The sequence below is a fragment of the Ranitomeya imitator genome, chromosome 5 (genome assembly GCF_032444005.1).
Source record: "Ranitomeya imitator isolate aRanImi1 chromosome 5, aRanImi1.pri, whole genome shotgun sequence".
In the NCBI taxonomy this organism is placed as follows: domain Eukaryota; kingdom Metazoa; phylum Chordata; class Amphibia; order Anura; family Dendrobatidae; genus Ranitomeya; species Ranitomeya imitator.
Genome location: NC_091286.1, coordinates 564,292,329 through 564,317,644, shown reverse-complemented (window position 1 = coordinate 564,317,644; position 25,316 = coordinate 564,292,329). Strand labels below are relative to the sequence as shown.

Genomic DNA, 25,316 nt, shown 5'->3' with positions numbered 1-25,316 from the left:
TTGACCAAGAAGGAGAGTGATGGGGTGCTACGCCAGATGACCTGGCCTCCACAGTCACCTGACCTGAACCCAATTGAGATGGTTTGGGGTGAGCTGGACCACAGAGTGAAGGCAAAAGGGCCAACAAGTGCTAAGCATCTCTGGGAACTCCTTCAAGATTGTTGGAAGACCATTCCTGGTGACTACCTCTTGAAGCTCATCAAGAGAATGCCAAGAGTGTGCAAAGCAGTCATCAAAGCAAAAGGTGGCTACTTTGAAGAACCTAGAATATAAGACATATTTTCAGTTGTTTCACACTTTTTGTCAAGTATATAATTCCGCATGTGTTAATTCATAGTTTTGATGCCTTCAGTGTGAATGTACAATTTTCATAGTCATGAAAATACAGAAAAATCTTTAAATGAGAAGGTGTGTCCAAACTTTTGGTCTGTACTGTGTGTATATACAGTATATATATTGACCTTTCCACTCAGTAAACCATGTATACTAACCTAGAAGTGATGGTACACCCCTTGTATATCGTTTTCTTCTAATTAATCTGTGGAACTCTGTTCTACTTCATCCTGAAGGTGTTGGATGAGGTGGAGGTCTGGGCTTTATGTGGTCATTCAGTTCTTCCACACCCAGCCATGCCTTTATAGACACTGCATTGTGCATTGGGATAGTCATACTGGAACAGAAAACTGTTCCCACAAATTGTGGAAAACGTCTTGGTATTCTGAAGCACTAAGATTTCTATTTACTTGGACTAAGGGGCCTGGGTGTACCACCCGGGAGTCAACCCCATAGCATTATCCTTCCTCCAACCTTGGCACAACATTTTCCTAGCATTGGCCAATCTCAGACTCGCCCATCCGACACCAGATCTCAGGGAAGCGTGGTCCATCACTACGCAGAACACGTTTCTACTGTTTCATCCACTGGTTAGCATTGTGCTTGGTGGTGTAAGGTTGGCGTGAACCTGCTCAGCTATGACAGCCCATATCATGAAGCTCCTGGGGCTCAGTTTTTGTGCTGCTATTAGTTCCTGGAGACATTTGTGCAGTTATTGAGTCAGCAGAGCATTGGTGACTTTTTTACGCCATGTGCCTAAGCCCTCCTACACCTCGCCTTGTAAATTACATGATCTCCACTTCATGGCTCAGCTGCAGTTAAACTTTGCAATAATACCACTCCTGATTGTGGAATATTTAGGAAGACTTTTCTCATAGTGATTTGTGGTAAAGGTTGTGTCCTGTACAGTGCCGCACTCAGCTATTTAGAATGAGTTAGTAGAGGCAGACTGCATGGAGCGGGGCTGGATGTTATATACCTATGGCAGAGGTGCGGATGCTTCTTAGGCTACTTTCACACTTGCGTTTTCTAGTTTCCGTCACAATCCGTCGATTTTTGAAAATCGAAAAAAAATTGCAGGATCCTGCATTTTCCCATAGACTTGTATTAGCGACGGATTGTGACGGATGGCCATACGTTTCATCCGTCGTGCACTGGATCCGTCGGAAAATAGCAGTCCGTCGTGTGGAGAAAACGTTCATAGGAATGTTTTTTCTGCACGTCAGAAAATCGTTCAGCGACGCATCCTGCGCTGCCTGTCGTCGGCTATAATGGAAGCGTATGGACGCAGGATCCGTCGCTGACCGTCACACACAGGAATCCAGCGACGGATCACGTTTTTCCCCTCTGAGCATGCCCGGAAGGATTTTCAAATCCAGGAAAAGTGTCTCTCTCTTTTTTCTATGTACGCTGTGCATAGGCAGAAAGCTGCTCAATACTGTGGGTGGGGTTATACAGAGCTCAGAATTCAAAGAACTGATAGCTCTGCAGCAAATAAAGCATTGATTTTTATCAAATCGACAGCAAGCAGCTCCAGTAGGTGATACATCGCTGGAATCAGGGTCTATGCCCTTACATTATGTTGCTTTCAGAAGGGGAAGCAAAACCTGGTGACAGGTTCTCTTTAAGAGGTGTGTAACAATACTTTCGTCCGTAATGTGTGTATTCACACAGCGAGCGAAGTAAGTGTTGAACACGTCACCAGTTTTCTAAGTAAATATATTCCTAAGGGTGCCATTAACATGAAATTCTCACCAGATGTCGGTAACAACCCATCCAATCCACACAGGCAAAGAAATAAAGAAATCAAACCATAGATGTCCATAAATTAAGTTGTGTAATAATGAGAAATGGGCATTGTAGTTATTTGATATCATAAATTTAGTTTATACCGATGTTTTTCTCACTTCACTGACTTAGACTATTTATGGCTGATGCATCGGAGTATAAAAATATTTAATCACAGGTTGTGATGTAGCAAAATACATAAAAAGGCAAGGAGGGAGTGAATATTACTGCAAGCTACCATATATTTACTTTGAAAATTAATTGTGTTCAATACATATTTCACTTGCTGCATAACTTTTGCGTTCGCAAGTCAATTTTTTAAAAATCCCAATAAAACACAAAAATATGCAAGGTGACCCTAATGTGTGAACTGTACCTTGTAATGATCACTATGCCGTGTGCTCCCTCTAGTGGAGGCTACAGGAGAGCCAGCTTGTTCTCTTTTAAAATTGTTGTCTATACAGGAAATTTGGAGGTTTGTATCAAAATTGTGAACTCACCACTCAGGTTGAACTTTAATGTCTGATCCCTTTTTTTTTTCCTTTGCTGCCACAAGTGTCCAACAGTAGCTTGTTCCACTCTGCTCATTGAAAACACAGACATGCTTGCCTAAATCTAAATATGCATGTGTATGGAGGAGGTATAGCTGTCTCCTCAATGCGCAATCCACCAGCAACTGTTATATGGCCACTTTTATTTTTTTCTCTCGATACGCCGTTTAACAATTGGATTAATTTAGATTTAATTAATTATATAAATATATTGATCTTCGGTACCTGAACCCAGCAATACCAAATATTTTTAAATGTTATTATGTTATTATTCTATTTTGAATGTGGCAATATATATGTGGCAGTGTGTATGTATGTATATATATATATATATATATATATATATATATATATATATATATATATATATATATATATATATATATATATATATACACACACACACTGTGTTCCAAACTATTATGCAAATGATATTTTTCTCGGATTTTCCTAAATGGTCGGTTCAAATGACAGTCAGTCTAATAAAAGTCATCACCCGTTAGAGTATACATCGAATTTTATTGAAGAAACCTCTCAATGATAACAGTATAATCTCCAAAATAAATAAAAACTCACAATGCACTGTTCCAAATTATTAGGCACAGTAGAATTTCTAAACATTTGATATGTTTTAAAGAACTGAAAATGCTCATTTGTGGAATTTGCAGCATTAGGAGGTCACATTCACTGAAAAAAAAAGCTATTTAACTCCAAAACCTCCTAACAGGCCAAGTTACATGTTAACATAGGACCCCTTCTTTGACATCACCTTCACAATTCTTGCATCCATTGAACTTGTGAGTTTTTGGAGAGTTTCTGCTTGTACGTCTTTGCATGAAGTCAGAATAGCCTCCCAGAGCTGCTGTTTTGATGTGAACGGCCTCCCACCCTCATAGATCTTTTGCTTGATGATACTCCAAAGGTTCTCTATGGGGTTGAGGTCAGGGGAAGATGGTGGCCACACCATGAGTTTATCTCCTTTTATGCCCATAGCAGCCAATGACTCAGAGGTTTCTTTGCAGCATGAGATGGGGCATTGTCATGCATGAAGATGATTTTGCTCCTGAAGGCACGTTTCTGCTTTTTAGACCATGGAAGAAAGTTGTCAGAAACTCTAAATACTTTGCAGAGGTCATTTTCACACCTTCAGGAACCTTAAAGCGTCCTACCAGCGGTTTCACCGGTCTGGCCCAAAAAGTGACTTCTCCACCTCCTTGCTGACGTCACAGCCTTGTTGGGACATGGTGGCAATCCACCAACCATCCACTACTCCATCCATCTGGACCATCCAGGGTTGCTTGACACTCATCAGTAAACAAGACTATTTGGAAATTAGTGTTCATGTATGTCTGGGCCCACTTTAAACATTTCTGCTTCTGAACACTGTTTATGGGTGGCTGAATATTAGGTTTATGCACCACAGCAAGCCTTCGAAGAATCCTACACCTTGAGGTTCGAGGGACTCCAGAGGCACCAGCAGCTTCAAATAACTGTTTGCTGCTTTGTAATGGTATTTTGGCAGCTGCTCTCTTAATCCCATGAATTTGTCTGGCAGAAACCTTCCTCATTATGCCTTTATCTGCATGAACTCTGTTTCAGTCACAAATCTCTTCACAGTATGATGACCACTCTTAAGTTTTCGTGGAATATCTAATGTTTTCATACCTTGTCCAAGACATTGCAATATTTAATGCTTTTCAGCAGCACAGAGATTCTTTTTAGTTCCCTTATTACTTGAAACCTGTGGCCTGCTTAATAATGTGGAACATAATTTTTAAGTAGTTTTCCTTTAATTAGAATCACCTGGAAAACTAATTATCACATGTGTTTAAGATTGATTTCAGTGATCCATTGAGCCCTGAGACACAATACCATCCATGAGTTTATTTGAAAAACAAAACAATTAAATCTTTGATACTTAAATCCAACAAGATCCTACCAATGTAATGGGAACACAGCTCTAGTAGGAATTAAAACTTAACCTTTAATCTATACAAGGTAAAAAAAATTAAATATGACAATCACAAAAACAAATAACGTCACCCCAATTCAAAAAAACTATAATGGTATTAGATGATATAGCCTGTAAGGTAAAACATCACTATGGGTGATACCAAAATAGAGTGTAGGTGAGAACAGTAGTTATAAATATAATATATACTGTCCCACACTCTCAAGATGCCTCTGGTTAATAACACAAGCACATGAGTACAAGAAATACTAAGCCAGGTAACCCTGTGTGTATAGGTATTGGCAGGTACCAGAAAAAATAGCAGTAATAAACAGGCAGGAGGGGGATAATGCAAATGAGGTGAAAATCATAACGTGAATATTAAAACAGGAACGATCTCACCAAATGCCGTGGCTCAGGTAGGTATAGCCCATGGTTCGCAGAGTGGAGAAATCCATAAATCAGCGATGTAGGGAGACAATACCCTGTCAATCCCTAAAAGGACTAACTGTAAACCTACGTTCCCGAGCTCCCGCCCTTACAAGGGCAGTCCACAGCTACCCCTGAGCGATATCATGCCCTGCACTCTCCCTATTAGAATGTCCCGACGCGTTTCTTCGCAGGCCGAATCATCAGGGGACTTGCCTGCCTGGGAGCTAAAGTGCATGAGTGCTATAATGAAGGACAAAGAAACCTGCCACCCTCCATGTTAAACTGAGGAGCTGCTCCTCAGTTTAACATGGAGGGTGGCAGGTTTCTTTATATATTTATTTTTTTATTTCAATAGTCTCCTTAGGAGACTTGAAGCCGTGATACTCCAATCACTTGGGCTGCACATAGCGAGCCTTCAGCCCTGCTATGAGTAGCGGACATGATCATCTCTGAACGCCTGCCATGGAGATTTGCAATGACAAGCACTGGCGTTTTCTGCTGACCCATCGGCGCCCCGCAATCATGTGACTGGTGCACAGATGGACGGGATTAGTGACCTGCTTCTTTTAAGCTCGAGTTAAATACCGCTGTCAGAGATTCACAGCGGCATTTAACATATAAAAAGCCGCGATTGGATCGGGATTACACCTGTGGCTGTTAGGGGCATGTGACCACTGATAATCAGCTGTCATGTGCCTGAAAACATGCGGGCTCAGCACCGGCCCCACATCAAAAAGAGGGAGGCGATCTATGACATACCTATAGGTCATATAGGGGTTAAAAAAAAGTTCAGAGTTCAAATCGCCCCTTTTGCTCCATTGAAAATAAAACCATTTTTGAAAAACTACATATTTGATATTGCTGCTTTCAGAAATGTCTGATCTATCGAAATATAAAACGAGAAAAAAAAAATAGAAACGCTAGAATTACTTTTTTTTTTTTTTAAACACCGCAACATTGCAATAAAATTCAATAAGAGGTGATCAAAACATCTTGTCTACCCCCAAAATGGTATCAATGAAAACATCAATACAGGGCTAAAAAAAACGAACAAAACCATCAGACAGCCCCAGATCTTGAAAAATGGAAATGCTGCAGGTCTCAAAAAATGGCGACAAACACACAAACTTTTTTTTCATATAAATTTTGGATTTTTTTTTTTTCACCACTTAAAAAATAAACCGTTATGTCACATACCAAAGAAAAATAGGAATTTCTATGTGTCCGATTACTCCTTATAGTTTTGGTCCCATGGTGCAAGGAACTTGCCACCCAGCATGAGATTGGACATTCTCAAACCCATAGTATCACGCGATCCAGCGCTATTTAAAAAATATGTTGTCTTTATTTCAATGTCAGTAAAATGTACATGACTGTGAACATGTTTGTTTGAAACGCGTAGGTGTGGTCCGTGCCACTTTGTTGCTCTCTTGGATTCATATCTTACTGATATTTAAATAAAGATATATTTTCATGTAGTTCTGGATTGTGCGATCCTATGGATCTGAGAAGGTTATGTAATATAATCAAATTATTGCTGAAACCATCGAGCACATAAATTGCCTGCGTTTCCTAATATGATTCTTTTTACATAAAGCTTATGTACGTCATACAAATTTCTAATATACTTTGTGCTTCAATTTATCACTTTTTTTTTTATAACATCACTTTGTTGCCAATGAATAGAAACCTTTTTAATATCTAGAAGCTAGAAAAAAAATCTACATATATATGATGTTCTACTAACGAGCTGTGATATATACAGTAAACCCTGTGCATGTGTCAACTGAACATCATCGGGACAGATTTCACAAGATGTTAAAGAAGGATTCTGCTGACACATCCATTAATACTTGCCAGTAAATAAATCTTTTCTTAGGTCTCTGCATTGTGTCATACCTCTGTTATTCCTCCTGGGAGTGTATACATAAATTGACAAGTGGACGTTACCACTATCTTTTGTCATGAGTATGTCTCTTTTTAATCTGAAAACTATCAACCCAAAAACGATCATCCAAAACGCACACAATTAAAATACATAGTTGCATGACTTATTAATATGCTGTGAATATGTTTCACTAATTCCCTTTAGGATTCTAAATATTTGACTCCCAGCTAAAGATGGGCGTCTTTTTACTTCTATGGTGCCTCGCCGGGCCATCTAGATTGTCCTCATACATAGAATGTTCACACAGTCGGCAGCATTGATGAGATATGGAGATGAGTACTGCTGTCTCCGGTCAGATTTTGGGACCTCCTTTGAACATGGACGTGTGTTGTTTTTCATGTTGTGTCCAATAGTGAAGTGAAGCCGTGGAACTTGTGACCTGCCATGTGAGCGCTGCTAGAGGCATATCTGAAGACGTGACTTGTTTTATATCATTAGCTCTCTGAATAGTTCTCACTTTATCAGGAGATTCAAGTTATACAACGGCGTCTTGACCAGAAGCTGGAGGGCAAATTGGCGGCATGGTTTTCTTCATGTCACATGGCTGCAAACGTCAAGGAGTAGATAATCGGTGGAAAATGCTAAACTGCTTCATCCAGAGTTGTCAGTCAAGTGGATGAGGAACCTCTACAGATGGAGATGGCATGTTTCCGTTTCATAGGATGTCATCTAGCCTTGACTGTCATCATTTTTCTCAGCATCTGTTTCTTTTCAACATTGATAACATATGGCTTCTTTCAGGCAATCTCTGCGCTATGGTTCCGAGGGTTTCCCTGATTTACGTTTTACACTTTGTTGTTTTTCTGCATGATCTTTCTTTCCTTGCCTTGTGTGTATTTCATTTTGATTTCCTAAATTTCTCATGGTGTGGTGTTTTTTTTTTTCTTTTCACTCATTTTTACTTTTGCTCCAAGATCTTTTCTGATTACCATTCCATTCATTTTTCTTCATGCATTTCCACATTATCAATAAACATGGTTAAAGGGAAGCTTTACCTTTTTAAGTAATGTTAATATGTGCTGATATTTACAGCGTGAAATTTAACTTTTTAAAAAGAAGCAGATACCATGATCAAAAGATCATGGTAGGGTCCATCTCCTGTCACCCAAGTCCTTAGGCTGCCTGTAAGGGCTCATGTATTCAACAGATTTTCTCAGATGAGTGCTATCCATGGTTTTCACTGATATCACTCATATCTAGGATATTCTATGGGGTATGTGTATATGTCCAATTTTTTGCCTTGGACCGAGTGGTACCAGAACTGTTCCCGAACCTCATAGAAATCAATGGGGACCCAAAATTTTTAGCTGTGAAAATCTCTCTGCTGTCACTTCACTCCTCTTGCTCTCCCACTCCGGACTTTCGGTAGAAGTTTGTGTTCTGAGTTCAGCACTGGACACTAGGTGTTCGGTACTGGACACTTAGGTGTTCGGTGTTCGTACCTAACTTTACAGTTCAGGTTCACTCATTTCTAATCAGAACCTTTCAGTAGGGCACACGGGATGATTGGACAATCCCAATGATATCTGGATTCAAGCTATATTATCCACCCCTTGTATTATTTTCAAAACAGGCCAAGTGTGCTCCAACAATGAAAGGCTTGTCTACCCGCTCACCAATCCCCTGCTGCTCCTCCTCCATACTACTGCCTGGGTGCTCAGGCGGGCTAATCGCATGACTGCTGCACTGATTTGATTGCTGTAGTCTTGCACCAGCCCCACCAGAAAAGGGAAGATCAGCCGATCCAGGTAGCAGTGCATGGAACTTAATTTATTCATTTGGACTACTGCTGTAAAATCAGTCCGTAGCGCTGCAATAGTTTCCCTGGAGCCCAAACGTTTCATAGTAACTACATGTTTAGTATTTTTTTTCATAAATCAGCTTTACCAGCAGAGATTAGAAAGTTTGCAGCATATCTCATTGGAGTGAAATGTCTCTTCTCCCACTTTTCAGTTATTCTTTCCCTAAACGATCAAAAACTGCTTAAATCTGTCTACGAACGTGTCTTCAGTGAGGCATCAAATTACACCTGAAGCCAATTAAAGTTTATGTAAAAGGGAAAGAGTTAAAGGCAGAGAATAAGAAAATCAAACCGGTTGTGTGCGCACAATTTCCTTTTTCAGAGGCAGATTCTACCACTTTGGTCCGACTTGCAGATTAAACTTGCCCATTCAAGTAAATGTGAATGGGGAGTTACATTCACTAATGCTAGGAGAAGCTTGGGAAATCTCCATCAATTTTCTCTCATAAATAAACTGATGACCTGGATGGTGAACGGACACATGACGAAAAACAGATGGAAAATCGTTGTTTTGTTTTTCTGTGTAGGAGAAAAAAAACTGATATTTGAATTTGACCTCAGAAAGACTCCATGATAAAAATCTCTAATTTGTGACAAAAACCTGAAGCCATTGTCCAATTTTCTTTCAGTCCTGCTACAAGGAAAATGAAGCATTACACAGTGCCTATTGATAATAATACATAGACGTGTAGGGTCATTGAATGCAAAATGCACTGTTTAGGTCTTTTCCACTAATAGGGTCCAAAACAGGGGATTCATCTTTAGTAACTCCGAATTACCTAATTTAATTTTTAAAAATGGGATTTTTAAACCATTTGATCCCTCAAGGTAATACTTCCCTTTAACAAACTGTGTTAACTCTCCTTTTAACAAACTGTTACTCTCCATGTATTATTATTATTATTATATATTACCAATACATTACAAAGTATTTCTACTGGTACAAACCAGGTTCTTTATAACATTTAATCTTGTGTTTTGTTGTTAAATCTACAGGTTGTCACCTGTCTCCAGTAATGCTCAGGCCGCCCTCCTCTTCCTCCCAGCCTGGCAGATCTCCCCTGATGAGCCCAACGTTAAGTGATAGTGGTAGTGCCAGGGCTGATGATGTGGAAGACACTTCTGACAATAAGGTAAGTGGAAACCAAAAATAATTCACCAATTGCCTATTAAAGGCATTTTCCTGGACTAGAATACCCTTGAAAACGCAATCTATATCAGATTGTGGGGAAAAACGAATCTGCTACTCCCACTGTTAGGGTTGTATTTTTCCCCCGGAATCGATTCGACAGTAACATGAGCACTTTTACAGTGTTATTTTTTGTTCCTCCAGCTTATTGATCTCCACAGGGAAAAAAAATAGAATTAGACTTAGGCTGGGGTCACACTTGCGAGTTCAATGCGAGATACTCGCGCATCAAGTCCCTGGACTGCCGCCGGCACTCGAGACCCGAGCATGCGGTTGCATGTGAAACAACCCCCCCCTGCAGTTCTGGCATCATTGCTTGTTCTGGGAGAGAATAATATTTCTGCCTCATCCCCTTTTGGGGTGACTCAATCGCCCTGATTTTCACTTTGTGTTGAGGGTGTTGTTCTTCAGGAGGCAGAAAGGATCTCCTCCTGAAGTTCTTTGGTTCAGGCAAAGATTTCTTCTTATATGAGGTCTTTTCCAATAAATCAGAGAATATCCAAACATATATTCTTCCCAGAAGGGGATGGAACAAAGCATAGCTTTAGAAGCCACATCTCCATTCCATGATTTAAGCCCGAGTGGCTCGCCTTACAGCGTTCAGCCACCTTTCTCACTGATTCTGTTTATGCATCTGCCAGAAATCCAGTGGCCTTCTGGAGAAGAGGTAAGGAAGCCAATGGATCCTCTCTGGGAGTGCCCATACTGAGATGATCTTGCAATTGATCTAGCCATCGAGACATAGATCGTGCTACATATATAGAAACAACATTTGTTTTAAATCCTTAAGCTGAGAGTAATCCTCAAACTACAATGTTGTTTTCTTAGCTACTCTTGCTACCGGGATGTCAACCTTCGGTATCTCAGACCAATACTTTGACATTTTCTCTTCTGGGAACCTGTCTTTTAACTCACCAGGAATACTTAGTCATTTTTCAGGAAATTCCCGTTCATCCAGGATTCGATTTTGGATGTTTTCATGTATAGGAAGAATTTCCTCTTGAACCGTTCGGGTGGTTTTCTCCTCCACTTCCATGCTATTCCTTACCACTGTAAGGAGTTCTTACATATCTTCAGATGGAAAATATTATTTTTTGTTCTCTTGGGCTAGGTGTCGTGTTAAGGTTAATTCTCCTTCTTCAGTAATTCTTCCTATATAGACATGCGATCCTCCTGAGAATCTGAGTCTAATTCCTCCTCTAGGCTAATTTTCCTCTTTTTAGCCCTTGAAGCAATAACCTGCACCAAAGGGAAGGACCCACCAATGCCAGGAAAACTTACTAGGACTGGATTTGCTCTGCAGGTGCGGAGCAGGAAGACGATAAACCCTCCATAATTTCAAAGGTTCGGTTCTACCTTATTGTGTGTTTTGTCTGAGGCACTTAAATAGAAGTGACCGGACCCAGCACACCTTCATCTCATCAGATGAGACTCTTCCCCCTGGTCCAATTGTGAAACAAGGGGGGTTACTTGCAGTTACTATTGCTGCCAGAACCACTCCCAGTGCACAGGTAACCATATTAAACATGGTGCAATCGCACTTGCCAGCACAGAGCAGAGGGAGAGGAGTGAGGCTTGGGAGCTCGGGGAGACCCCCAGCCTGAAGCCATCCAACTTTACGCTAAGGTGCAGAAAGGCTGGGAAAGTCCTGTGCCCGAGGAGACAGGAACACCATGGAGAGGAAAGGCACTGCGGTCGTTCTCCACTGTCCGGCTCTTACATAGGTACATAGCAGTCTCTGCCACCTGCCACAGAGAACCTCTTCATCCCAATAGGGAAAGGAAAAACATCGGAGAGAGGATATGGGAGGGACTATTTGACCTCTTTGTGTTTCCTGTCCCTACTAGGTTGGGGTGACACCCTCCTATGGTCCTGTCATGTAGGGTTATTGGAGAAAATCTCATTAATTCTACTGCAACTCCATTCAGCAGAGATATACAGTACAGACCAAAAGTTTGGACACACCTTCTGATTTAAAGATTTTTCTGTATTTTCATGACTATGAAAATTGTACATTCACACTGAAGGCATCAAACCTGAATTAACACATGTGGAATTATACACTTAACAAAAAAGTGTGAAACGACTGAAAATATATCTTATATTCTAGGTTCTTCAAAGTAGCCACCTTTTGCTTTGATGACTGCTTTGCAAACTCTTGGCATTCTCTTGATGAGCTTCAAGAGGTAGCCACCGGGAATGGTTTTCACTTCACAGGTGTGCCCTGTCAGGTTTAATAAGTGGGATTTCTTGCCTCATAAATGTGGTTGGGACCATCAGTTGTGTTGTGCAAAAGTCTGGTGGATACACAGCGAATAGTCCTACTGAATAGTCTTAGCTGCTTTTTTCTTGCCATAATAAAAATTCTAAGTAAAGAAAAATGAGTGGCCATCATTACTTTAAGAAATGAAGGTCAGTCAGTCCGAAAAATTGGGAAAACTTTGAAAGTGTCCACCAGTGCAGTGCAGTGGCAAAAACCATCAAGCGCTACAAAGAAACTGGCTCACATGAGGACCTCCCCAGGAAAGGAAAACCAAGAGTCACCTCTGCCTCTGAGGATAAGTTTATCCGAGTCACCAGCCTCAGAAATCGCAGGTTAACAGCAGCTCAGATTAGAGACCAGGTCATTGCCACACAGAGTTCTAACAGCAGACACATCTCTACAACAACTGTTAAGAGGAGACTTTGTGCAGCAGGCCTTCATGGTAAAAAAGCTGCTAGGAAACCACTGCTACGGACAGGCAACAAGCAGAAGAGACTTGTTTGGGCTAAAGAACACAAGGAATGGACATTAGGCCAGTGGAAATCTGTGCTTTTGTCTGATGAGTCCAAATTTGAGATCTATGTTTCCAACCACCGTGTCTTTGTGTGACGCAGAAAAGATGAACGGATGGACTCTACATGCCTGGTTCCCACCGTGAAGCATGGAGGAGGTGGTGTGGGGGTGCTTTGCTGGTGACACTGTTGGGGATTGATTCAAAATTGAAGGCATACTGAACCAGCATGGTAATCACAGCATCTTGCAGCGGCATGCTATTCCATCCGGTTTGCGTTTAGTTGGACCATCATTTATTTTTCAACAGGACAATGACCCCAAACACACCTCCAGGCTTTGTAAGGGCTATTTGACCAATAAGGAGAGTGATGGGGTGACCTGGCCTCCACAGTCACCAAACCTGAACCCAATCGAGATGGTTTGGGGTGAGCTGGACCGCAGAGTGAAGGCAAAAGGGCCAACAAGTGCTAAGCATCTCTGGGAACTCCTTCAAGATTGTTGGAAGACCATTCCCGGAGACTACCTCTTGAAGCTCATAAAGAGTGTACAAAGCAGTCATCAAAGCAAATTGTGGCTACTTTGAAGAGCCTAGAATATAAGACATATTTTCAGTTGTTTCACACTTTTTTGTTAAGTATATAATTCCACATGTGTTAATTCATAGTTTTGATGCCTTCAGTGTGAATGTACAATTTTCATAGTCATGAAAATAAAGAAAAATCTTTAAATGAGAAGGTGTGTCCAAACTTTTGGTTTGTACTGTATACACATATATACAGTTGTGGCCAAAAGTATGACACCCCTGCAATTCTGTCAGATAATACTCAGTTTCTTCCTGAAAATGATTGCAATCACAAATTCTTTGGTATTATCTTCATTTAATTTGTCTTAAATGAAAAAACACAAAAGAGAATGAAGCAAAATGCAAAACATTGATCATTTCACACAAAACTCCAAAAAGGGGCCAGACAAAAGTATTAGCACCCTCAGCCTAATACTTGGTTGCACAACCTTTAGCCAAAATAACTGCGACCAAACGCTTCCGGTAATCATCAATGAGTTTCTTACAATGCTCTGCTGGAATTTTAGCTTTGGCAAACTGCTCCAGGTCCCTGATATTTGAAGGGTGCCTTCTCCAAACTGCCATTTTTAGATCTCTCCACAGGTATTCTATGGCATTCAGGTCTGGACTTATTGCTGGCCTCCTTAGAAGTCTCCAGTGCTTTCTCTCAAACCATTTTCTAGTGCTTTTTGAAGTGTGTTTTGGGTCATTGTCCTGCTGGAAGACCCATGACCTCTGAGGGAGACCCAGCTTTCTCACACTGGGCCCTACATTATGCTGCAAAATTTGTTGGTAGTCTTCAGACTTCATAATGCCATGCACACGGTCAAGCAATCCAGTGCCAGAGGCAGCAAAGCAACCCCAAAACATCAGGGAACCTCCGCCATGTTTGACTGTAGGGACTTTTCTTTGAATGCCTCTTTTTCTCTCCTGTAAACTTTATGTTGATGCATTTGCCCAAAAGCTCTACTTTTGTCTCATCTGACCAGAGAACATTCATCCAAAACGTTTTAGGCTTTTTCAGGTAAGTTTTGGCAAACTCCAGCCTGACTTTTTTTATGTTTCGGGGTTAGAAGTGGGGTCTTCCTGGGTCTCCTACCATACAGCCCCTTTTCATTCAGACGCCGACGGATAGTACGGGGTTGACACTGTTGTACCCTCGGACTACAGGGCAGCTTGAACTTGTTTGGATGTTAGTCGAGGTTCTTTATCCAACATCCGCACAATCTTGCGTTGAAATCTCTTGTCAAGTTTTGTTTTCTGTCCACATCGAGGGAGGTTAGCCACAGTGCCATGGGCTTTAAACTTCTTGATGACACTGCGCACGGTAGACACAAGAACATTCAGGTCTTTGGAGATGGACTTGTAGCCTTGAGATTGCTCATTCTTCCCCACAATTTGGTTTATATGGTCTCCTTTCTTTTCTCCATGCTCAATGTGGTACACACAAGGACACAGGACAGAGGTTGAGTCAACTTTAATCCATGTCAACTGGCTGCAAGTGTGATTTAGTTATTGCCAACACCTGTTAGGTGCCCCAGGTAAGTTACAGGTGCTGTTAATTACACAAATTAGAGAAGCATCACATGATTTTTCGAACAGTACCAATACATTTGTCCACCCCCTTTTTATGTTTGGTGTGGAATTATATCCAATTTGGCTTTAGGACAATTCTTTTTGTGTTTTTTCATTTAAGACAAATTAAATGAAGATAATAATAACAAAGAATTTGTGTTTGCAATCATTTTCAAGAAGAAACTGAGTATTTTCTGACAGAATTGCAGGGGAGTCAATACTTTTGGCCACAACTGTATATACACACACTGTATAATGCACAGCTCATAGTCAACCATGTAGTAGTATGGCCACCTTGTATTAATGGAGTTGGGGGAAAAAAAATACTCACCTTCCATCCGCTCCCCCACCGCACTGGGTCCTCTTCTGAAGCTTACACGCTGGCTTCAGCATGCAAGCGATGGGAGGGCATGACATCTCTTTCATGCACCCCCAGTCACATGCACGCCAACATAAGTTGCTGGCCTCTTACTGATCGTCAGCGTGTATTGTTGTGCAGCAATACACTATGGGTCTGTGTGCAGCAATACACTTTTGAGGACGCACATCTAGCTGAAGTATTTGCTGTAAACAACCCCGGAGCCAGGTGCAGACATACCATTGGTGCAGCCAGTGGAGTTTCACAGATGCCAAAGGTAAGGGGGCCCTCGTCTACCTACCATTTATGATGAGCTATTGGACCACAAAGGCCCATATATTGTTCTTGCACATGGGGCCCTCTTCTGTTTTCGCTCCTAATTAGTGCTTTATTTCCACTGGTGCATTATGATGAATTTTACAGAAAGTGAGGGTGCTCATGTGAACTAACCCTTGCAGTTTTAGAGAAATTCTAAACATGTAGTTTTTGGATACTGTAACAATGCAACTCAATTGAGTTCGGGATGAGGTATCACAGAAACCGTTTCTATTTAGAAGTCCGGCTGGTTTATTTCAGTCATCATAAACCACATCACAGAAAAACTGAAATGCAGCCTTTTCCGGGCACAAAGTGAAACATAAAGAAAAACTCCATACATTAGTACGAGTCCAGCTTCTTAAGGTACTTTCACACTGAACGATATCGCTAGCGATCCGTGACGTTGCAGCGTCCTGGCTAGCGATATCGTTCAGTTTGACAGGCAGCAGCGATCAGAATCCTGCTGTGCCATCATTGGTCGGCGCAGAAAGTCCAGAACTTTATTTCGTCGCTGGACTCCCGCAGACATCGCTGAATCGGCGTGTGTGACGCCGATTCAGCGATGTCTTCACTGGTAACCAGGGTAAACATCGGGTTACTAAGCGCAGGGACGCACTTAGTAACCCGATGTTTACCCTGGTTACCAGCGTAAACGTAAAAAAAAACAAACACTACATACTTAACTTCCGCTGTCTGTCCTCCGGCGCTGTGCTTCTCTGCACTGTGAGCGCCGGCCAGTCGGAAAGCAGAGCACAGCGGTGACGTCACCGCTGTGCTTTCCGGCTGGCACTCACAGTCAGTGCAGAGAAGCACAGCGCCGGAGGACAGACAGCAGAATGTAAGTATGTAGTGTTTTTTTTTTTTTACGTTTACGCTGGTAACCAGGGTAAACATCGGGTTTACCGGCATCGTTGGTCGCTGGAGAGCTGTCTGTGTGACAGCTCTCCAGCGACCAAACAGCGACGCTTCAGCGATCGGGATCGTTTTCTGGATCGCTGCAGCGTGGCTAAATGTGACGGTACCTTCAGTCCTTTAGTAAAGACACACAATCCTGAAGGTCTGCACACCTCCACACAAAAAACCATGTGTGACACAAACAGGCCCCATTTTGCAATGTTGCAATGTGAACCAAACCCAGGGGTGAAGATGTGGTGAGCAGTCATCCCGCCCAACACTTTAGCTGTTCAAAAAAAAAACTAATCCTGTCATGGATCAAAAGCCCTTCTTAGTACTATGTATACTAGATCATTACTCCATGTTTACATCACAAAGGACAGCCACCTCCATGATACATATCTCCCATCAACTATGTATCCAGCAGCCACCTCCCAATACGTTAAGATTTTTTTTTTCAGGAATAGAATAAAAGGTCTGTATTTCTTCCCCCCCACCCCCAAATAGTGCTTGTCTATAGGCAAAGTGATATTGTAGCTCAACCCAGTACACTTGAAAAGATATGAACCGCAGTATCGGGCACAAAATATGAAAATTGGAATAGTTGGCAAAACAGAAAGGTCAATTTGTGTTTGTTACCGCTATAGTGTTATGCTTCTGCTTCTTTAGCAAGGTGATGGAAGAGTGTGGCAGGTCTACAAGAAATACTACTTTCTGAATATTAGCCATTGCAGTGATGCTCATCTAAAGAGACGGAGTTATTAAAAGGAAACTGAGTTACTGGAGCTTATACTTAGCCCACATTTGTCAATCTGGGTGGTCATTCAGTCATTTATCTTTCACCAATTCTTTTTCTTCTTGGACGATTGCTGCATTCAAGGTTGAATGTTTTGCTGCCTGCGTGGCAAGAGAAACGCAAATGTAACTCACTCATCTGTGTGCACCTGATCTCAGTGTTGGGAGCAGACAGCTGATATTTCCCATGATACATGCATATTCATGGCATTACAGCAGATAGAAACAATAAATTATTGCTAGTGGCGTCCAAAGTTCAAGCACCAGAACTATCTTTTATTTCCCTGATCTATAGATGGATGAAGCCTATTCTATCACCAAGGAAATTCTCAGCACAGAGACGTCTCATTTCAAGGATATCGAGGTCATAACTGTGGTAAGCCTCAATGATTAGATAAAAATGCCTGTCCTATCCAGTCATTCGTCTTGTCCTTCTAAATTTGTATCCCATGTGCACAGTCCTTGGCTTTGGTAACCTCACATTCATTTTACAATACCTCATTTTACCTTGCTTGGTGGTTACATGTCAGAGCGGAATCTCAAGATTGTCAGGATCCCTGTCTGACAAGGTATACAAATTGTCAACAGTCAATGTCAACTCTTTAACGAGCCTTGTCACATGCCCCTGAGGGGCAGTACTCCGAAACATAGTGTCTACAAATTGAGATTCTGGTTTGGCTATTATCCTAAGTCATGTGACAAGGCTCATTAAAGAGTTGACATTGACTGTTAGGATTGCTGCTTCCAATAGGTGGCACTAGAGTTCTAGTCCTCTTCCTCTCTGAAGAGACAATTTGCATATTTCCCAGAGGAGCATTGCGGCTTTAAGTCTCCTCACCTCGACATGCTTATCATGTCACTCTCCGCAAGGAGAAACGATACTTCTTGGATCCCTGACAAGGTATAAGCACCAGAAAAAAACACAATATTACAAATATTTTTTGAATTCCCAAACTACATATGATCTGAACCTAAGGAGAGACCGCCCCACCCGAAAGCAGCCCTAGGAGATAAAAAGTAGTAGATTAGTGTAAGTTTCCAAAAAATTCTCCTTTGATATTTTATTCTACCACTATCAAATCCATTTTAATTTGAGTATTCTGAAAGGAAATCTGTCAGAATGATTCACGACATTTGAGCATGTTGCTCTCTTAAAGATAATGTCATTCATACCTCTAATTATTAACTTGTCATTTTATTTGGAATTTGCCCAGTAGATGCCCCTCACGCTTCTATTCTTCATGACTTGTGCATTGGTTTTTAGTGGCTGGAGAAAGCACTTGGTAAAGGTGGAGATCTACAGGAAACAGTAGAGCACCAGATGAAGCCTCTGTTTTCTTGCATGGAGCCCATACGGTTATTTCACCAGGAATTTTTGCAGCAACTTGAGGACGTCCTAAGCCTTTGGTAATGACCTAACCATAGAGTAAGGGCTTTCTTGCATATAATATAGGTATTGTGATCTATTGTGTGAGGTAAGTTACACTTTAGAAAATATACAGCTGAGCCTATGGGAACGTTAAGAGATAAAAATCACAAATTATATGAAAAATGTCAGCATTATGTAAGACAAGAAGATATCCATACACATCGTATGTATCTATGTTGTATGTTTTATAGAAGGCAAGAATACAGATACATGCAGGTGATCGTATAAAACTTTTCTGCTGCCTCCCTGCCTCTACCAGGGCCAATGTAATCTCTTTTCACATTTTATACCAAAAGAATAATGTTCTGTTTCCTTCAAGTTTTATAATATAATTTATAAGTACTTGATTTAAAGTAGTCTTCAGATTTTTTTTTAATTATTGTCTAAGGATGTCTTTTTTTGACTTATCTTTAAAAAAAAACATCATAAATCAAATCCAGATGTCCAGTCGTTTGGTTATTGAAAGTTATTTTTTAAAACTTTTTTTCTCTAAATTCTCACTACTCAGTTATTTTATGGGCTGAAAACTGACCCAGCGCAGGCGAGAGATTTGTTATGCCGTGCTTAGCTCACAAATTGTGTAGGCTGATACGTTTTATGAAATTGCAGTTATAAATTGTAGTAAGTTAAGGGGTGGCCTCTTAGAACAGATGGACATCATGGAAGGGATCTTCAGCTCAAAGTGACGCCTTCCCGGATGGACTTGACCAGTCCTTATATTACATGAACAACCATTTATCTGAATGGTCATCATGTGATACAACATTACCCCTGCCACAGGAGAAGAGCCTAGCTGGCTGGAGCTTTTCCTACCAATACAAGCTGACTGTTAGAAGTGGAACCTGGGGGATGCTGAAATAACTCATTTAATTTGCTATTTTCTTTCTGGGTGTCATCATGTTTTGAAAACTTCTTAAATGTGTATTTCCAGGGAAGGACGATTTGCACGTACCAAAGACATGCAAATTCTTGGAGACTTCATGCTGCGGAATATGACTGCCTTAAGGGTAAGACTATATAGTAATTTTCCCATTCTGTGTGTCACAGTAATGCTGACATTGTTAGTATTCTCATTTTACAAGCCAGATTGCTTGTACTTGTCCTGTGATTATATTTAAACGCACATAGGAAATTAAAGGCTGTGTGTATACACTCTCCTCAATATTGAAATTGCAAGACCAAGAAGGAAAAGTTATGGAAATATAGGAATCACATGATCAGTATACGTGTTACTGATAAGCAAAAGATGACAACATGGAAACAAAATTTTCAAAACATCTTAATTTATTCATAGCAGCTATCAATGAGGTTGTTAGTGGTTGTTTGAGGAATGATCTGCCACACTCAGTGCACTTGGGAAATAATCAAGATCCTATGCTGGCAGCTCTTTGTGCAATTGACGAAGAATTGCATCCCAGATGTGCTCGATGGGATACAAGTCTGGAGACGCTGCAGGCCAAGGTAGTACATTTTGGCCAAAAGGCTGCTCACAGTAGCACGAATAACATTGCCTGGCATTGAGTTGATGAAAATCAGGTCCTGGGACACTGTAGAAATAAAGGCATGATGGCCTGTTCAAAACGTTGCTCATGTGGTCTACAGATGGTGACCAAAGGTTGGGATGGAGGAATGAAAGCTGGAATGGAGGTCTAATTTTTTTTTTTTTCAGCAACGAGTCCCATTTGTGTTCTGGGCACAGTAGTAGCTGGAGATTGATGTGAAAATCACGTGGGCAACGCCATTAAGAGACCTTCATAAGGGAATGCCACACCGGTCTACTCCTGCGATTAGGCTGTTGGCTGGCATAATTATGGCAGCCGCACCAGTCTAGTCTACATTTTAGGTACACTTAACAGCTCAGTGATACATTTATGGATGGTGGAACCAGTTGGACGGCTCCTGTGAGTAGCTTGGATGGCCTAAACATGCTACCATCGCCTATAGTATCGTTGGACTTTTGTGTGTATTTCTGCACATGGCACTCATATTCAGTACTAAATAAATCAAAATAGTTTGAAGATTTTTCTTACATTGCATACTAACATGTTCATCCATCGTGTTTGTGTGTGTTCTGTTGGGAGATTTCTACTTAATTAGACATATTGGAAAAGTATCTGGTCCCAAGATGTCAGGCAAAGGGGTCAAGTGACACATACCCACACAGAACAAGTGGTAGTCATGACATTACAGTTCTTAACATGAAATAAACAGTTGTATATGAGTGGGTGTTAGATGTGCACTACCCAAATCAAACACACCATAGGATAAATGACAGTCATTACTTCATAGTCCTTACTGCAGAGTAAATATAAATCTATAGGTAAGTATTTGCGTATATGTATTGACCAGATGTAACAATGTTAGGGCACCAGAGGAAAAGCCAGCGAGAGGAAGCGCCCGGCGCACATTTTGCGCATTCACATCTTACACTTCATCGAGGGGGATGATGTACAATTCCTTCAACAACAAAATGCGCACGTACAGCTTCTATGTGCAGAAAATCGCCTCGATAAGTACTTAATCAACCTGGACATATGGATACATCCAAGGTCGTAAAGGGGTTAAAATAGTAATACCTTTAATATATTAAAACAAAGAAATTATAGAAAAAGGGAAGAGAAACATAGGAAGGGAATAGTGGATGTCTACCGGAAGGATGCGAAACTAGGCGTTTTGTTAAGTCCGTGAGGGACCATAGTCCCCAAAATAGTGATCCATCACTTTTCTCTCTGGGACAGCATTTTTTTGAGGTTACCCTCTTTGATGTCCTCATGTACCATGTCAATGCCCCGTATGGTATATGGAGAGGAATTTCACATTACAATCATGATGAGCCCTGAAATTACATGGTATTGTTTTAAGGTTGAAGTATCCACACTGCTATCCTGGCTGCTCCAATGTCCCTTCCATGCTTCCTGACTCTGATTCTTAGCTCTCTTGAGGTGAGGCTGATGTATACCTTGAGACAGCTACACATAATGTAGTATATCACATTTGTACTAAGACATGAGATATACTGTAGTATATTATATTGATGTTTTCCGTCAACTGACCCAAATGTAGTACTACGAGAGACATTGGCACAAACCAGGCAGTGGCCTTAAGGAAAACATCCATGTACAGTACTTGAGGCCCAAAAGGATTCGGTAAGCATGGAGCATAATGACTGCAAACAAATAAATTTTTAAGCTTTTTCATTTGTCTTGATGTCATTAACACATTTGCCGCTGCCCACTTATATATCAGTAGCTGAGTTTATTCTTTCAGTGCTGCCTATTGATATATATGTACCCCAATGAATCAAAATGATACGGTATTATATGAACAATATTAGCATCCTAGGGTCTTTCCTTTGGAGTCTCCGTAATGTCTTCAGCAGATAGTCGCTGATTGGGGGCAATAATGACGTCAGTGGTCAATGTGGTAATGGGGCATCAGATACACATGATGCAAAGCAAGGATCAGTCAATAAAATAGGCCAATGTTTCATGAGGATAGACCTCATTGTCTGCCACTCATGTTTATGGGTAGAAATTAATCTAATCTTTTGGTTGCCACTATCTTTTTCTTTTTTTTTTTTTTTTTGTGCCATGTTGTAACAATTGACAGCGTGAGGTATTTTTTAGACCTATTAAACCTCTTCTTTGTGCTCCTATGACTATAACCCCCCTGTAGAAATCTAGCTTTCAAGTCCTCAGCTTATTTTTCAAAAACAGACAGTAGAGCAGTTCTGCTTCATCCTGAGGAACTGACCAAGCTGACTGAGGCTGGTCATTGTTGCGGAATTATGAGCTGATGATGCATGTAGTAGAGAGTTGACGAAGGTAGCCGTCCTAAAAACATCAGTCTGCAGGAAACAGTTGGCATCAACCTCCAACCTGATATCCAGGAAATCAATTTCTCTCGAATCATACCTATAGGACAGTTCAATGTTAAATGAATTCTCATTTAAAGAACTCAAACATCTCAAGCACCTCCACCGGGCGTTGCCAAAAGATTAGAACATCATCTATGTATCTTAACCAGCACTGCACATGATCCACGGCCTGGTCAATACATATACAGGTCCTTCTCAAAAAATTAGCATATAGTGTTAAATTTCATTATTTACCATAATGTAATGATTACAATTAAACTTTCATATATTATAGATTCATTATCCACCAACTGAAATTTGTCAGGTCTTTTATTGTTTTAATACTGATGATTTTGGCATACAACTCCTGATAACCCAAAAAACCTGTCTCAATAAATTAGCATATCAAGAAAAGGTTCTCTAAACGACCTATTACCCTAATCTTCTGAATCAACTAATTAACTCTAAACACATGCAAAAGATACCTGAGGCTTTTATAAACTCCCTGCCTGGTTCATTACTCAAAACCCCCATCATGGGTAAGACTAGCGACCTGACAGATGTCAAGAAGGCCATCATTGACACCCTCAAGCAAGAGGGTAAGACCCAGAAAGAAATTTCTCAACAAATAGGCTGTTCCCAGAGTGCTGTATCAAGGCACCTCAATGGTAAGTCTGTTGGAAGGAAACAATGTGGCAGAAAACGCTGTACAACGAGAAGAGGAGACCGGACCCTGAGGAAGATTGTGGAGAAGGACCGATTCCAGACCTTGGGGAACCTGAGGAAGCAGTGGACTGAGTCTGGTGTGGAAACATCCAGAGCCACCGTGCACAGGCGTGTGCAGGAAATGGGCTACAGGTGCCGCATTCCCCAGGTAAAGCCACTTTTGAACCATAAACAGCGGCAGAGGCGCCTGACCTGGGCTACAGAGAAGCAGCACTGGACTGTTGCTAAGTGGTCCCAAGTACTTTTTTCTGATGAAAGCAAATTTTGCATGTCATTCAGAAATCAAGGTGCCAGAGTCTGGAGGAAGACTGGGGAGAAGGAAATGCCAAAATGCCTGAAGTCCAGTGTCAAGTACCCACAGTCAGTGATGGTGTGGGGTGCCATGTCAGCTGCTGGTGTTGGTCCACTGTGTTTCATCAAGGGCAGGGTCAATGCAGCTAGCTATCAGGAGATTTTGGAGCACTTCATGCTTCCATCGGCTGAAATGCTTTATGGAGATGAAGATTTCATTTTTCAGCACGACCTGGCACCTGCTCACAGTGCCAAAACCACTGGTAAATGGTTTACTGACCATGGTATTACTGTGCTCAATTGGCCTGCCAACTCTCCTGACCTGAACCCCATAGAGAATCTGTGGGATATTGTGAAGAGAAAGTTGAGAGACGCAAGACCCAACACTCTGGATGAGCTTAAGGCCGCTATTGAAGCATCCTGGGCCTCCATAACATCTCAGCATTGTCACAGGCTGATTGCCTCCATGCCACGCCGCATTGAAGCAGTCATTTCTGCCAAAGGATTCCCGACCAAGTATTGAGTGCATAACTGAACATTATTATTTGATGGTTTTTTTGTTTGTTATTAAAAAACACTTTTATTTGATTGGATGGGTGAAATATGCTAATTTATTGAGACAGGTTTTTTGGGTTATCAGGAGTTGTATGCCAAAATCATCAGTATTAAAACAATAAAAGACCTGACAAATTTCAGTTGGTGGATAATGAATCTATAATATATGAAAGTTTAATTGTAATCATTACATTATGGTAAATAATGAAATTTAACACTATATGCTAATTTTTTGAGAAGGACCTGTATGCAAATACTTTCCTAGAGATATTTATTTACTCTGCAGTAAGGACTAGACCCTTTGCCTGACATCTTGGCACTAGATAGTTTGCCAGTCTCTTTTCTTTAATTGCTGCAGTCATTTTATGTTATTTTAATGTATGTTTCAATTTGCACTGTTTTGTATTTTTTAAGTACCTGAAGACTCAATTTTTTGCTCCTCATTTCTGATATGTAGCAATATGGAGTTGCTTCTAGGGCCAGCTGAGGCAACTAATGTGTTGCCACCACACGGCTGAAATTCTATGATTACTTTGTACCTAATGGATTTTAGTTTATTCATTAGACATATTGTTACTGAAATAAGCTGGACTAGTGTTTCTGTGCCTTTGGTCCTTGGTTTCTGCAGGCTCTCCTTCCGTCGTTGCATAAACTGGAGGAAGCCTTTTTGGAAATGCAGAGAAGATGTCCAGGGAAACAGGAGTTGGACACTTTACTGCAGGACTTTGAACAGCAGCGAATGTGTTATCTGCCTCTCAGCTGCCTTTTGCTGAAGCCTCTGCAGCGCCCCCTGCAGTATGAGAAGTTGTTGGAACGATTATGCCGTCACTATCCGCCTTCACACCATGACTATAACAACTGCCAAAGTAAGGCCACAATCTCCAATATTTTCATCTGGCAATGACCTTATGAAGGAAAATGTTGTGTATGATCTCGCATACTGCAGATACTAGGCCCAAATAATCAAAGCTTTTGTTCCAGAATGATGGTGTAAAAAGCTTTGAAAATTGCTAAATTTTGGCAGAGTATGAGGCTGCGCTAAAATTCTCTGACTTTTGGTATTCTCACGGCCTTTTCTTCCATATACCACATATCTTACTACAGTTCCTGACTGGAGTAAGATTAGTAGCAAGGCCTACAAGGATGTGAATGCCACTTTTCAGACAGGCTGGATTCAATAAGGGGCAT

The 25,316-nt window shown here is 41.0% G+C and overlaps 1 protein-coding gene across 1 annotated transcript in view; it reads left to right on the top strand.

Annotated features, from left to right (window-relative positions):
* The window catches only part of FARP2 (FERM, ARH/RhoGEF and pleckstrin domain protein 2), a 135,956-nt gene that overhangs the window by 82,601 nt on the left and 28,039 nt on the right, over nucleotides 1–25,316 (top strand). The window contains exons 14-18 of the mRNA XM_069726779.1: nucleotides 9,801–9,937; nucleotides 17,567–17,647; nucleotides 18,536–18,678; nucleotides 19,632–19,707; nucleotides 24,757–24,994. Of these exons, the coding sequence (XP_069582880.1) occupies nucleotides 9,801–9,937; nucleotides 17,567–17,647; nucleotides 18,536–18,678; nucleotides 19,632–19,707; nucleotides 24,757–24,994 (675 nt within the window). The remainder of the gene's footprint in view (nucleotides 1–9,800; nucleotides 9,938–17,566; nucleotides 17,648–18,535; nucleotides 18,679–19,631; nucleotides 19,708–24,756; nucleotides 24,995–25,316) is intronic.